This window comes from Hermetia illucens, chromosome 4 (assembly GCF_905115235.1).
Source record: "Hermetia illucens chromosome 4, iHerIll2.2.curated.20191125, whole genome shotgun sequence".
Classification (NCBI taxonomy): Eukaryota; Metazoa; Arthropoda; class Insecta; order Diptera; family Stratiomyidae; genus Hermetia; species Hermetia illucens.
The window spans coordinates 14218650-14233343 of NC_051852.1; the positions used below are offsets into that span (position 1 = coordinate 14218650).

The 14694-nt window shown below is 43.1% G+C and overlaps 1 protein-coding gene across 3 annotated transcripts; it reads right to left on the minus strand.

Annotated features, from left to right (window-relative positions):
* Positions 1 to 480: 480 nt before the first annotated feature.
* LOC119654504 (lisH domain-containing protein C1711.05-like) lies at positions 481 to 14127 on the minus strand. Of its 3 annotated transcripts, none has more exons than XM_038059938.1 (5): positions 13971 to 14127; positions 7279 to 7515; positions 7054 to 7209; positions 6924 to 6989; positions 481 to 812 (listed from the first exon to the last, which is right to left on the minus strand). In XM_038059938.1, exons 1-5 carry the CDS (start codon positions 14051 to 14053, stop codon positions 692 to 694), a joined length of 663 nt encoding a protein of 220 aa, XP_037915866.1. In that variant the 5' UTR covers positions 14054 to 14127; the 3' UTR covers positions 481 to 691. The 3 variants fall into 3 exon arrangements, with proteins under 3 accessions (XP_037915866.1, XP_037915865.1, XP_037915867.1); XM_038059937.1 differs by lacking the exon at positions 13971 to 14127 and adding an exon at positions 13728 to 13914; XM_038059939.1 differs by lacking the exon at positions 13971 to 14127 and adding an exon at positions 13467 to 13702.
* Between the last annotated feature and the right edge of the window lie 567 nt (positions 14128 to 14694).

Here is a 14694-nt window from a genome sequence, read left to right on the forward strand (position 1 = left end):
GAAAAATGGCCCGCATAAACGGGCAACAACTCATACTAAACAAGGTCGTCCGCAAAAACGAAGATGTTGACTTGAAGAATTCTGTGACTCCGAACCAGCCAATTTTTCAAGTGGGGGATCGAAAAGTTGGCCGAACGTTGAGTCATATATAATTTGTGAAAACAAAAATTTTAAAAAGGGAAAAATCTGCATTTGTCAGTAACAGATCTTTCGCATACTTAGTGAGATCTTCGTAAAAATAATCTGTTAATTTTTACTTACTCATTTTAGATGATTGAAACATTGTTGAAAATGAAAAACGATGAAAAATATACTCACCGATTACGCCTTGATGAAGTAGCATCCGCGCTCAAGAAACTGCAGCTTGAAACGCGTACTGAGGCATTCCAAACAAAAATAATTAATGTTAATCATTTGCTTTTCTTTCTCGACGGAGTTCTAGAATTATGACCGATCATTTGATCCGAATTAAACACTAGACTTAGAAATAATTATTAAATTTATTACTCTTTCATTCTTTTTCTCTTAAATATGTTTCTTGTAATGACACTTGAGCAGAGATCAATATTCCTACTCAGGAAAAATAATAATAAGTCGGCATTCAACCATACTTCACATTCAAATTCCACGTATTATTACTAAATTAACACAAACTAAATCAGTGCTTTATGTTTTCGTTTTTTAGTATCGATTATCCAAACGTTTGCGGTGGCGGACCAGATGTGGAACCAACAGGTTCTTCAGAATCTGGCTCCTCTTTGATTTCAACGGCAGATGAAGGTTGCGTTGAATCTGCAGCGTCAATAGGCTCTCTGTAAGGACACAGAAAAAAAAATTATTTTATTAAAAATTCAGAAATGAAGGCAATACTTATATTAATGAGGGTATCTGTGAATCGCGGAAAATTTTATAGCAAAATCTACGATCTCTTCAGAGATATCGGTCTGACTGAATTGGAAAATGGTTGAAATAATTGTGTCTCTGGTATGAATATATATGTATAATTGAATCAAACCCTGGAACTAATTCCATGAATTTAGTTTAATCAACGTTACCATCTTCCACATATATGAAAACATTCTACATAGTAAGGCAAAGGAACCTACTGACTTAACTTGGGCGAAAATATTGTTTTGAGAAGGGGCGAAGGTAGACACCGCACTCAGGATGTGCGTGAAGTTTTCATTCCGTGTGGCTTTGTAACCATCATGGAGTGCGCAAAGCTGTTGTACGCTTGCTTGCCATCGAATAGAAATTTTCTAACGATCACGAAGTCATCGGTACGCAACGCATTCCGTACTCAGTGCTGTGTACCGCCGTACAATCTATTCACCGCACTGCCAGCTGCTGTTTGTTTATTTAATTCGCGAAACAAATAGTAATCTACAAAGAACAATAGTTTCATCCATATAAACCAGCTGTGGAGCACGAACTTAATTCACATAGATTTTGGGGCAGTTAGGAAATCAACGGAAGAGATGAATCTCTCTTCGACTTTATTATTTAGACAAACCTATCAGCATATAACAGGGCAAGTATACCACTCTTCCACTTTCATAGTTCAGAGAATTATGACGGTTAGGAAGAGAGCCTTGATATCATCATTCTTCCTCCTAAGATTTTGAAGGCAGAGATCTGAAGAGTGTCTAATAAGAGATTCTTCTCGGATCACAGCTTGATAATTTCCACTTTAAATCTCGTTGTAAAGATTTCCTATAGTCTCAGAGATCCCAAGAGGACCAGCTGGAGAAGTATAGTGAGGTGATCAAATCCAAACTTACCGGTGCTCCCAATGGTAGCATTCGCAGGGCAGACGAACTAAAGTCAAAGGTCTAGAGAAGGCGAAATACCGGAATGCCGTTGCCTGGTGGTTCGAAAACCTACCCAATCCCCGGAAGGTGACTAATATTACAGGCAGAAATAGAACATCAAAAGTATAAATGATTCACCGAGGCTCTGTAAGATCCAGACCAAGGGAATGGGAATGGGTGGAATCTTCTGATGGGAATCTGGGTTCAGGTGTACTTCTTTGCTAGTGAGAACTATACCTAATCCAGAATCCCGATTGGAAATCATGTAGACCCAGTCATTTGGGAATATCGAGTCGATAATCACCAGGGATAAAATCAGCTGGGCTATAAGCAGTTTCTCCACTTATAAATTTCCACCCGGAAGCGGCATAACGTCAATCACGTTCCAGAAGAAGCAAAAAAGGATTATGTCGTGTCTGGTAGAGATTTTTCGGATTTAAATTTCATTCAGACATGTACCGCATTGTTGGAAACGCACGCGCGCGTAGTTCTCACAAGGAAAGCGGGCAGGTGCGGCTATGAGTCTGCGAAGAACTTTCGGACAATCAGCCTCGGCTCTTTCGTGTTGAAGAGTACATGTTGGACATGCACGAATACGCAGTCCATACACTACAAGCAACCTTCCTTAGCTATCTGCCTAGTTAGGGAGGGAGCATTTAATAATATGAGTACGAAAACCATTAGGGAGGCTCAAACCAGAACAGGATGAGAAGAGTGTCTTAAGCAATGGATAGTATTCATACTAAGAACCAAGATAATCCATGCTCAAAGCAACACTTTTCAGGATGCCCAGTGCTGCAGGAAACAACTCAATAACGCGAAAACTTCATCACCAAACAGAACACGTTCTTCAATTGTCTCGGCTAATATCATTCTACAGTCTGGAATTCTACAAACAGATGTAGAAAATGCCGAAAGAAGGAACATAAAATCTAGCTAACGAGCGAAACAAAGAACTTTTCAGTGTTGATGCCAGCCCGGTCTCTTTAGATCCTTGTTCTGACCAGTTTCGCTTTGATTTTTTGCATGGGTTGTATAGATAAAGGCGGGTCCACGTCGTTCAACACTATCGTTAGGGTCGGTTTTTTTCGGTGCGTAAAGTATGTCCAACCATGATTTCTTGCTTAGTGCATACTATTCACATTCACATTTCGTTGTCCTGTCTTGTGGCCCCAACTGCGTCCATGTATGTATCCGATAGTAGTGACAGTTGAGATTCGTCATATTTCTCTACCTTGTCTTGCAATTAAGATGTCATATTTATTTGTTCTATCAAAGAATTGACACCTGGGTAAATCAGAGTGTCCGGAGAGCTGAGGGGTTAGAGCACAAGGCTATCATACGGAATCTCACTGGTGGCAGTGGGATTTGTATAGAGATTTGACGTCGGATACCAGTCGAACCAGCTCTGAATGAGTACCTGAGTCAAATCAGGGTAATAATCTTAGACAGACGCAATGCTGACCACATTGCCTCCTATAAGTTACTGTAATCCTGTAATGTACCGTTTTATGGCCTTGAATGAGATGCTCGAACACACTTCAAGGCCCTAATCCAACTGGATTGTTACGACAACGATTATTATTATTAAATCCATTTATACCCTTCCTCCCTACGCGTGTTGATTCATGGAAAAGCTGAAGTACCAGTGGAATTCTAGGCATTCCCAACAGATTACCCCACATACAAGCGAAGCGTTAAGAAAAATTTTGCGATGGGACTTCCAGCCGGGGCAGACTGGAAGGCCGGCGGTGTGTTGCGAGGTTACGACACAATATTCTTTACGGATGGACCATGGACATCCTGTGCAATCGGAGAAGGATTAGTTTTCGGAAACGCACAGGGCAATTGAATCGTACTGTCTTCTAGGATTCGCCGATGTATTCCAAGCGCAATCCTATCAATTGCTAGAATGATCACTACTTGTTTGTATTTAATTGCCTAACGACGGAAACGATGTTCACAATTGTAATATAGTAATTATAACCGACAGCCAAGTGGCAATTAAGGCCTTATTGTGAAGGGTGATATCTTCAGGCTGGTGAGGCTAGTGGAGAAATGCGATGAATAATCTGAGCGACACACTCAAAATCACTCTCCTCTGGGTTGTCGGTCATAGGAACACGGAAGGAAATGAGCAAGCTGACGGGCTGGCTACGTGAGCCCCTACTCCCGACAGTTCCTCGATGGACCCAATCTGCATGTCCCGATGTCGACCATGAAGTGAGGAATTTATTCGCACTACTTAACAGCCGTCGACTCTAGGTGATAAAGGCTCACTACCATCCGTGTTAAGCGGAGGAGGAGGAGCTGCCCGATCATGAACCATGCCGGCAGATTTAGCATACCCTGCCATTCAAATTGTCGAAGTTGCGAAAAATAAAGAGAGAGATTCCAGATACTTCCGTCGCAATTTTCCAGCCCTAGTCAGGCAGTAACACAAGGTAAACAATTCTTTGGGAATCTTAAGATGCGAACTGGCTTTGAAGATCTGAGCCAGCTAAATGGTGCTTTCCTTAAAAAAAAAGAGAATTTAACAGCAGTCATAGTCTCAGGAATTTGTGACAGCAAAACCACGTTTCTCAAGAGCAGCCTCTCATACTTACCGACATAGTTATGAACTATTTGTAGCCTTGAAGCATTAATTGCTGCAATTTTACATACAAGCGAAACTAGTTCAACTCAACAAAATGGCGATGGCGGACAAGATAGCTGATTTGCCGATTCAAAATACAGAACTGACCCATTTGTCACTCAACGCGCCCATGGGTATTTAGCCCGAGCGCTGAACAAGTTGCTCATTATTGTTTTGGGCTAGAATACCCCGATGACCGGATAGCTCAGTGTCGTACGGAAGATCTCGTTTCAAATCTCACTGGTGGCAGTGGTATTTGTATTATGACTTGACACCGGACATAATTCGACTCAACTGTGAATTAATACATGAGTCAAATCAGGGTAATAATCACGGGAAAGCGCAACGCTTACTACATTCCCTCCTACAGTATACTGTAGTGTACCTTCTTCAAAATAAAGAGTCATTTGATTAAGGTCTATGACTCGATGGGAGAGCAAACAGGTGTTATAAGGGTAATCGGGGTGTTTCAGAAAACATGACGTGGAAGAAGAGCCAAACTTTCATGTGGCACAAGAGGTTTCGGGAAGATCGGTAGTCCTTTAACGATGACGACCGCTCGGGACACCCGTCGACATCACAAACGGAGGATTCGATGCTGGAATTTGCGGTAAATTTTGACGATTAAATGTTAGAGTAACTGAAAAGAGTGCAGAATACCCCGAACAATCATTCGTCGAATTTTAACAGGTGAAATAAGGAAAGTTTGCGTGAAAATGGTACCGAAAATCATAACAGCAGCGTTTATTGAAGTGTCAGGAATTTCATAAAAGCTATGAAACGTATCCAAAATTTTTGGACAGAGTGATAACATGAGGTAAGACGTAGATTTTTGAGTTAGATTCGGAATCAAAGCGTCAAAGCTCCAAATGATACATTAAGGAGTCTCCTCGAGTGAAAAAAAGCAAAGATGAGCAAATCCCGAATAAAGACGATGTTCATTGTGTTCTTTAATTGAAAAGGTGTGGTTCAAAGTAAATTGGTGCCACGAGGACCGTCAGTAAAAAAATCTTGCTGTGAAGCATTCAAGCTTTTACGCAATATGGTTCGACGGGTCAGAAGAGAGATTTCCTGCAATTGGATGTTGCACCATGACGCCACACCGCGCTCATTGTCGCCGAGTTGCTGACTCAAATGGTTATGACAACCACCGTGTAGCTCCTATCTGATTCCAACGGACTTCTTTTTGTCAACAAGAATTAAAAGAATTTGAAGGGAACTCGGCATAAAACACTGGGCGTGGTAAAAGTAGCTACGACGACCACACAGAAGAAAATTCTAGTTGTCGACCCCCAGAGCGCCTTCAGTGATTGGGTGAAGCGTTTGTAATGGTGCATCGAAACAGAGGGACAGTACTATGAAAAATTCTGAACGATTTGTAAAATTATTCCGAGAACTTTTAGGATATTCCTTATTTAGCATATTTAGGATTCTCCTTTTATAAAATTGGATCAGAAGAAATTCGCAAAAGCATCTGTATCTAAAAAATCCTTCATTTCCAAATGATTATCCAAAGAACGTAAACATCTGAAGAGCAAGGTCAAGGCAATACAGAAGTTGCACCTTTTCTCTGAGTGTTATCATGAAAAAAGATGATGTTACCTCTATTCCCATGGAATGGTCTTTCTCCTGTAAATGCTACCTCGAGACGCTCTAGCTGGCCCCAGTATACCGATGAATGTTCCTGCGAATGTGCCCCAAAGGTACAAAAACACCTCACGGGAATAAAATCCTACTCTTAATGCCAATAGTGGTGTTTCGTACGGTCCTGCGATATTTTTGTAAAGAATCCACTTGACATCCCCAGTGACCAATTTGGGAAGGAAACTTTCCGATTTTCGTCTGTTCAGATGTGAAAGGCAATTGATCACCAGGTCCACATTATTTCTGATTAATAACTCTTGAGGAACCCAGGAATCAAATTTGCCAACATAACCCAGATATCGGATTCTTCTTTCCATTAGGGTACGTGTAGGTTAAATCTCTCTGATAGTTCAACAAGAGTTATTTTATTCGTCTCCTCCAATGTTATTAACAATTCGTCGCTTTCAAGCCCGTCTGGCCGGAAAAAGAAAACGGAAAAAACTTATACGTACACCCAATAAATTCTCTTTTGTTGTGGCGCACGATGCGCTGTACTGTCCGAGATTTACCGCGTAGTTGAAAGGCATAGAATTCACCCCCACTACGTTTGACGGTCCACTTGCAAGTCTTAGCAGTCAACCACACCTTATGGGGCATTTTTGGAGGTGACTAACAGCTTGACTTGCTCCAGGGATAACCCAAACCTCACCAATATCCTCCGGCGAGCTATTTCTGCATTACCTTCTGTTCATTTGAAATTATAAATCAGCATATTTATCTGCCCAATCCTGTACACATTCCCTGTTTCCTCTAGCTTTTCGCAATGTTTTATTTTCAATTTTATTGTTAATTAGATTAAACTTTTGCTCTATGGAATATTTTTTAGTACTTACTCTTTCACTCGTATGTCCCCATTATTGAGGAGTGAATTCCTTTCGACTTCGACTGCATCCACAATACTATTAAAGAAAGGACGACAATTTTCAAGAAGATCCATTAACTCTCATTCAGTTCTGTACATACCTATCTAAAACTTCTGTTTTAATTGTACTCGTTGTAACAGGCACATCGGATTGAAAGGATTCCCTCGAACGGTTGTGATTAACATTACTGTCGTCCCCGTCCGAGTGCAAATCTAAGTCTGAATCGTACAACGGCTCATCCTTTATGCTGATATCACTGCAATGATCGAAAATTTAAATTATAACAATATGTCTAAGACATTTAAAAATTTGCTATGAAACTTACTCTTGTGATGGTGAATTATCTGAATCGGACGCGTTTTCATCATTCTCTGAATTCGAATATTCGGCAAAGGAGGAAGCGTCTGAATTGGATTCAGAATCCGAAGAGAATAAATCAAAGGTACTTTCGCTATCCATGCTGTCATCGTCATCTTCTGAACTGCTTGACGATGACTCTGAATGTTTAAATCTTTTTGCTTGTGGTTCACCATTTTTATTGTTGCTTTGATGTTTTCTTTTGCTGAAATATAAAAGAATAAATTTAGGTTAACAAATAGTCGCGATGGTTGGGGGATTGGGGAATTAGAGCACTGGCCGCGAGCCAGTCGTCAGGAATATTAAGTGTTCGTCTTGCTAATGTAGAGCTTGTCACTTGAACAGCATTAAGAAGGAGGAGATTGAAACTAAAGCATCATCAACACCTCGAATGCATTTTCCAGCGTCTCCTTGAGGCCGGTCTTGTGCTTATCGTTGCAAATCACGCCAACGGCAGGTGATCTTTTTAGGCCACACGATTTTCCCTGAGGAAATTGAACGGGATCCAGACAAGGTTCAGGTCATTATAGACTTCCCACAACCTAAAACAGTCAAGGATCTGGAAAGTTTTTGGGCATGTTTGTATCGTTGTTTCTTGGCCAAAATCGCACAACATCAAACGATCCTGAATGCCTACTTGTGTGGACCCAAGACCAAAGACTCACGCGCGATTGCAAGGCCGTCCAGACTATTGAGCAAGCTAAACGACAGTTGACGGACACTACACTCCTGGCATTTCCTCAAACTGATGCACTAGTAGCCGTATTCGTCGATGCCTCAGACATCGCAGTAGGTGCTGCCCTTCACTAAAAGGTGAACCAAAATAGACTGCCGTTGAATTTCTTTTCCGTCAGCTGTTAGCCATTATTCGCCGCGTACATTACCGTAAAGTACTTCGGATACTCCCTAGAAAGCAGGACGTTCACACCACAAACTTCTTATCGTCGCTTTTAAGCAGAAGCCTGCCAAAGCGTCGCCTCGCCAACTCCGATACCTGAGCTTCATAAGCCAGTTTAATTCGGACATCCAGCACGTGTCCTGCAAGGATAATGTTGTTGTAGACGCTCTGTCGCGGTTTCAGAAGTTAAAATCCCTGCCACGGTCGATTTCTTGGCAACCGCCGAGGCACAGATGGATGACGGGACCTCTAAATATAAATTTTAGGAGTTTTCCTTTTTCGGCTCTACCTCCGAAATACTCTGCGAGACCTCTGAAAAAGGACCTAGACCATATATTCCGGCTGCTTTTCGCAAGGAAGTATTCCATACTCCATGATCTTGGGCAGATATTCGGTTTGTCACTAACAAATATTCCTGGGCTTCAATGAATGAAAATGTTAATTCCTGGGCCAGATAGTGCATCGCGTGCAAGAAGTGTAAAGCCACCAAACACGTACAAAAAGAAGTAGACTCATTCCCTCGATCTACAAAGCGTTTTCACACGATCTACATTGGCATTATTGGCCCCTTGCGAGATTCACATGGTTTCAAGCATTGCCTCAAAATCGTCGATAGGTTCACACGGTGGCCTGGGGCAGTACCTCTGGCCGATATTTCCACACAATTCCGGCCGAAGTCATTACTGACCAGGGAATGCAGTTTGAATCTACCCTATTCTCGGAGTTGGGCAAACTCTTGGGCTTCAAACGCCACTGGACGGCTGTGTACCACCCGCAATTCAATTGGATGATAGCATGCCAGCGTTCCATCATCCAATTGAATTGCGGGTGGTACACAGCCGTCCAGTGGCGTTAGAAACCCAGGAGTTTGCCCACTAAATGCCGCTATAATGGCACACGATGATTCTTCGTCCAGCCTTTCGTTTCACTTGGCGTACGTACAGCTCATCGTGAAGAGTTCGCCGCCAGCTCGGTCGAGCTAGTGTATGGCAAGAATTTGAGACTCCCCAGCGATCATGTGTCTACCTCTCGAATAAAAACGAGAAATAAGCTTTTCCTTTGGGACAATATGCATCGGTTTTTCAAGCCGAAGTTTATGCGATCCTAAGGGCAGCAAACTGGCTGATTGACGAGCGGTTTAAGGGCAGGCGCATCGTAATCTGCAGTGATAACCAAGTTGCATTGAGGGCGTTGAGTAGTCCTGTGAGCACCTCGAAAATCGTTCAGGAATGCAGAAACCGTTTGAACTCTATCTCTAGATTCAATACGGTAGAACTACTCTGAGTGCCTGGTCACTGTGGCGTAGAGGGAAATGAAATCTCGGAAGCTTTGGCGAAAGAATTGTCGAATCTCTCCTATGTCGGGGCGGGAACCAGCAATTGGAGTATCAGTAGCATTGGGTAAGTCTGTCTTCAAAAACTAGGAACAAGCTTCTCACAATGACAGGTGGCAGAACCTAAATGCTGCTCGACACACCAAATTTTTTCTGCCAGAACCGAACATGCGTAGCTCGAAGTTTATCCTGTCGAAAAGCAGGAGGACTTGCAAGTGTATTTTAGGCATTCTGACAGGTCATAATTCACTAGCCGGACATATGTTCAAAATAGGAATTACTCAATATGATACGTGTACCTTCTGTAATGAAGAAGCGGAATCCACGGAGCATTTTCTATGTGAATGCTCCGCCTATGGACGCATCAGGCATCAGATCTTTGGTGCCGATGTTCTCCAGTTGCGACGGAGGTGGCGAGTACAATGTGCCAATATGGCCTGAGTGCTGAGAAGCTGTAGCTTCTCCCCCAACACACACACACACACACACATACATGTGTTCGATACAAGGTCAGCCATTTTCACTACTGGACTTTTGCGTTTGCTCCGGGACACCGTGGCAAAATTAAAATCACCTCCGCCTTCCCGTCATTCTTCGGCGAAGGTTAACATCCCCAAGGATTTGGATGTCTGCACACGTGTTGGTTCGCGTGGATGCTTCCCGAAAGTTCTTGCAGTCATCATATGACGGCCCATATCAATGTTGAACAGATGGGAGCATTGCTTTAGGCTTGAATTTGGCGGCAGGCCTAAGAGCTTCTCCGTGTCCAGACTAAAGCCTTTTGTCCCCGGTTCTGAGGTCTCGGAGAAAGGGGGTACACGGCGCATGAGCTTCGATCTGCGCCCCTAAAGTTGTTGTTTTGTCGCTGAAACCCAATATCAGCTGGGGTGGGGTGATGTGGAGTCGATAAGCGGAAATTTGTCTGGAGTTCCACACCAGAGCGGCGTATTCCACCACGAAGCGAAACTCACCGAACGGACGCGGGGGGCAGAGAGCATTGGATGAGCTACTGGCAGAACTGAATCCAGTTCAGCATTGGCTTACTGATTCTCGGGTCCCCATAAATCTGTTTGCTAGAAGATATACAATTAACCCTGAGACGTAGAGAGAACTGAGAAGTCCCAGAGGAATTCGTGGTGGGATATACGGAAGTCTTCTGCACTGGTGGCTCACAAACAAAACAGGGTTTTGGAGCCGGCGTCTACCTCCCGAATAAAAAAGAGAAGTGAGACAATATGCAACGGTTTTTCAAGCTAAAGTATATGCGATCTTAAGGGCGGCAAACTCTCAACTGCGGAACTACTGACGCAATACACGCTACGCGGTTACTCGTGGAGAAACACCGTGAGCAGCATCGCCCTCTAGAGAGAAGCGTTTGACCGTGTGCCACACGAACTCATCTGGTATGCTTTACGATAACACTTAGTGCCAAAAGAACTCGTGCGCTGGATTCAATTGCTCTACCACGATCTGAAAAGTAAAGTTCGAAGTATGGCGGGTGCATCAAAACCGCCTCATGTCTCTGTTGGTGTTCATCAAGGAAGCGCCCTCTCACCACTCCTCTTTGTTCTTGTTATGGACACCGTCACACGGGATATCCAACATCCAGCGCACTATACACTGCTTTATGCAGATAATGTTTTTCTAGTGTTTAATAGCAAAAATGATCTCGAGCAACTTGTCCAAAAATGGAATGATCGCCTCATGCAACAGGGTCTCAGATTGAACCTAAACAAAACTGAATTTTTAACGACCGATTCCCATGAAACAGGCACAATCACTGTGAGCGGCAGTGATTTGCCAAGAACTGAGCGATTTAAAAACCTCGGGTCAATGCTATCAGTCAATGGGGAACTGCGTTATGAAATTGTTTCACGGATTAACGCAGCCTGGATGAAGTGGCGTTCCACAACTGGTGTTCTTTGTGATCGACGTATCAACGAACGTCTCAAATCTTAAATTTACCGGAATGTCGTCCGTCCCCTCGCCCTTTATGGTTCTGAGTGTTGAATGGCTATAAAAGACAATGAACGGCGTCTTGCGGTAATGGAGACGAAGATGTTGTGTTGAACTAGTGGCGTGACACGGTTTGGTCACATCCAAAATGAGGATATCCGCGATCGTTATGGGATTGCAACGATCGTGGAAAAATTGCGAGAGAGGCGTCTTCGATGGTATGGTCACACAATTCGCGCTAACGAGAATTCACTTGTCAAGATTGGTCTGAACATCAAAGTCGGTGGTAAACGACCAAAAGGCAGGCCGAAACAACGGTGGCTTGATACGCTTGATGGGGATTTAAAAGCCTCGAGATTGCACCTAGATCATGCATTCGATAGAGCTAAATGGCGAAACCGATCACGACGAGCCAACCCCGTTTGTGGACGGGACAAAGGCTGAGGAGAAGAAAAAGAAGTTGGTCGGACTGGACGAGGAAGCTTTCCTCGAGTGCTCTTATAAGCGGTTGAAAGAGCAGCTCGTAAAACGCCTGTCAGTAAGTGAGACGGCTAAATTTAACCGCTTACTGACAGAGCTAACGCTGAGTGATCGTGCGCCAAGCCAACTGCCGCGAAGCAATTGTCTTATCTTCTCGACCTTGGGCTTAGTCAAGCAATACCATCAAATCCCTGTAGCTCCCGAAGACATTCCGAAAACGGCAATATGCACACCTTTCAGATCCTTCGAGTTCACTAGGATTACTCTTGGACTGTGTAATGCGGTGCAAACTTTTCAAAGATTCATCCACTCGTATATTCGTATATTTGGATGATGTTCCGGTCGCGCTTCCTCTGAATCTGAGCATTTAGAGCACCTCGAGTGAATTTTTCAACGTCTCCTTGAGGCCCCAGTTCAGCTCTTAACGTTCTATAAACGCAAGTGAGATTGCTCGGCCACCTGGCTACCCCTGAAGGCATCTAACCGAACCCAGTCAAGGTGCAAGCGATTTCCAGCTTCCTGTTTCCGGGTAAGGTTCTGAGAAGGTGGGCATGTTAAATTTCTGTCGTCGTTTCTTGCCCAAGGCCGCCCACAATCAAATGATCCCTTAATGCTGTCTTGGCTGGGTCGAAAACCAAATACTCCCGTCTGATTGTGTGGTTCACAGAGGCTGTCCCGGCGTTTGAAACCACCAAGCAACAGCTGGTGGATGCTACACTTTGGCGTTCCGTCAGCAACATGCAACCCTAGCTGTATTCGTCGATAGTTTAGACATTGCCAAGGGTGCTCTTCACCAAAAAGTGAATCTTCGTTTTAGGATATGAGCAATATGAACCAGTTATTCTTGACGAAAAGACCATCATGTGCATTAGAACACAATTTCTACAGACTTTTTAGACTCGCAACTTCCCTGATTCTACCCTTATGATATACGAGATACAATGCCAATTTCCCAAAACAGATACTCTCTCCGTTCCCACGAATTCTGCTGGTAATTTACATAACCCACCTTTTCTAATATCTGTTCCTACCTTATCAGATATTAACTAATGTTCACATGTTTTATGCTTATCGGTTTATCGCTAACCGCAAATCATGCTGACATCCACATTCCATTCCCCGCCACATTTGATTTATTAAGCAAGTCATAGATGCATTTACACCACAAACGATAACCAGGCTCTCCTCCAATCTCTAAACTATCAAACAAAATCGAAATGAGGACAAGTGAACTCTGATCCTTCCAACAAATATCCAAACGCGTCTAGGCTTCCCCCATTGAACAGCTGAAGACCGATGACTCTTCCACTGTTTGGTTGATTCCTAGATGAGAAGGGCGTCCTGAAAATTCGAATCTTCTTAGCGTCCCCCATACAATAAGTCTCAAATAAGAACCTAAAGGCTTCTCTAGGCACAGCGAAGCCCAATGTAATCAACAAACAATGGAGTAACCGCACGAAAAAGGGTATCAACCCTGCCTTCTATTTACCATCGTTTTTTCCGCTTAAAAACACCAGCGGCAATTGCAAATAACATTGCACTCGAGAAGAACACCATCTTGCACTAATCTAAAGTCACTTTCAAGGTAAATGAAATTATTAATTCAAGCAAATTTTCACCCACTCTTCCGCGGCATTTCTACCGCAAACCACAAACGTCAAACGCGAACGAGGTTATGTCAGACTAGCTCCGACGATTCCTGACACAAAGAGGCGATTGCCTGACCCAGACAATCTTCCCCAAAACAAACCTTTGCAATATCCCGGCTTTGCCGAACAACAAGAAATACTTGAAAGTGCTGCTTTCTAGCAATGTCTGCCTCACAATTGGCTCCATTTCTCTGTCCCGATATCGCTAAAATTCGTCCGAAATGTAAAGTTCACCTGCACTCGCGCGTCTGCAACCATCCACGACCTTTGGCAGACGACGGAATCCCCCCAACGGCCCGGACCTAGACAATTTGGAATATTTTGACACGGAGGAAACAACATACCTGTGGTGTCGGGCTTTGCCTCGTAGCCTGCGTGTTTCTAAAAGAAGCAACAACAAAGCCAACTTTTGCTTGTAACTATTCATCTTTGGAGCAGCTAAACGAAATCCAAACAAAACCACAATTGAAGCACCGAATTGACAGTTAATCTTCTTCTTGACTTATCACTTGTTCGGGGTGTAATGCCAGTGACACATTTAATAATGTTTTCAGAACTGTCCCACGCAATATCGGAAGTTGCTGATTACGTTATATAACGAATAAAATCAGGAAAAAATACTTAATTAAATAAATTAATCGCAGACAGTGTACAGGGGAAACTAGCAGAAATAAATGATATATACAAGGTGGTGTCTGTGGCTTTATGCCATACGCATGCTTTCATTCATTTTCTCCTGCGACGAGATGATGAGAAGATTTATTTACTTGTTTGGTTTAAGGGGGTCATCCCTTGTGAAGGTTGTTTTTTTTAGAAATTTCTTGTGAAGAACTGGATGAAGATACAAATACGAATTTTTTGACCATATGTTTACTAATATCTTGAGCGTGCATGGCACTTTTTCCACCCCGATTGCATAACTCGTTGTTGAAATACAGAGCAATTTATACACCCATCTCCAAAAGAAAGTGGTTTTCTGCTGCCATCGTAGAAGGCGCTGCCATAATCATAAAGAAAAAAAGTAAACGGCATTTTACTTACAGTCCGCTAACTAGGATTATTAAAAAA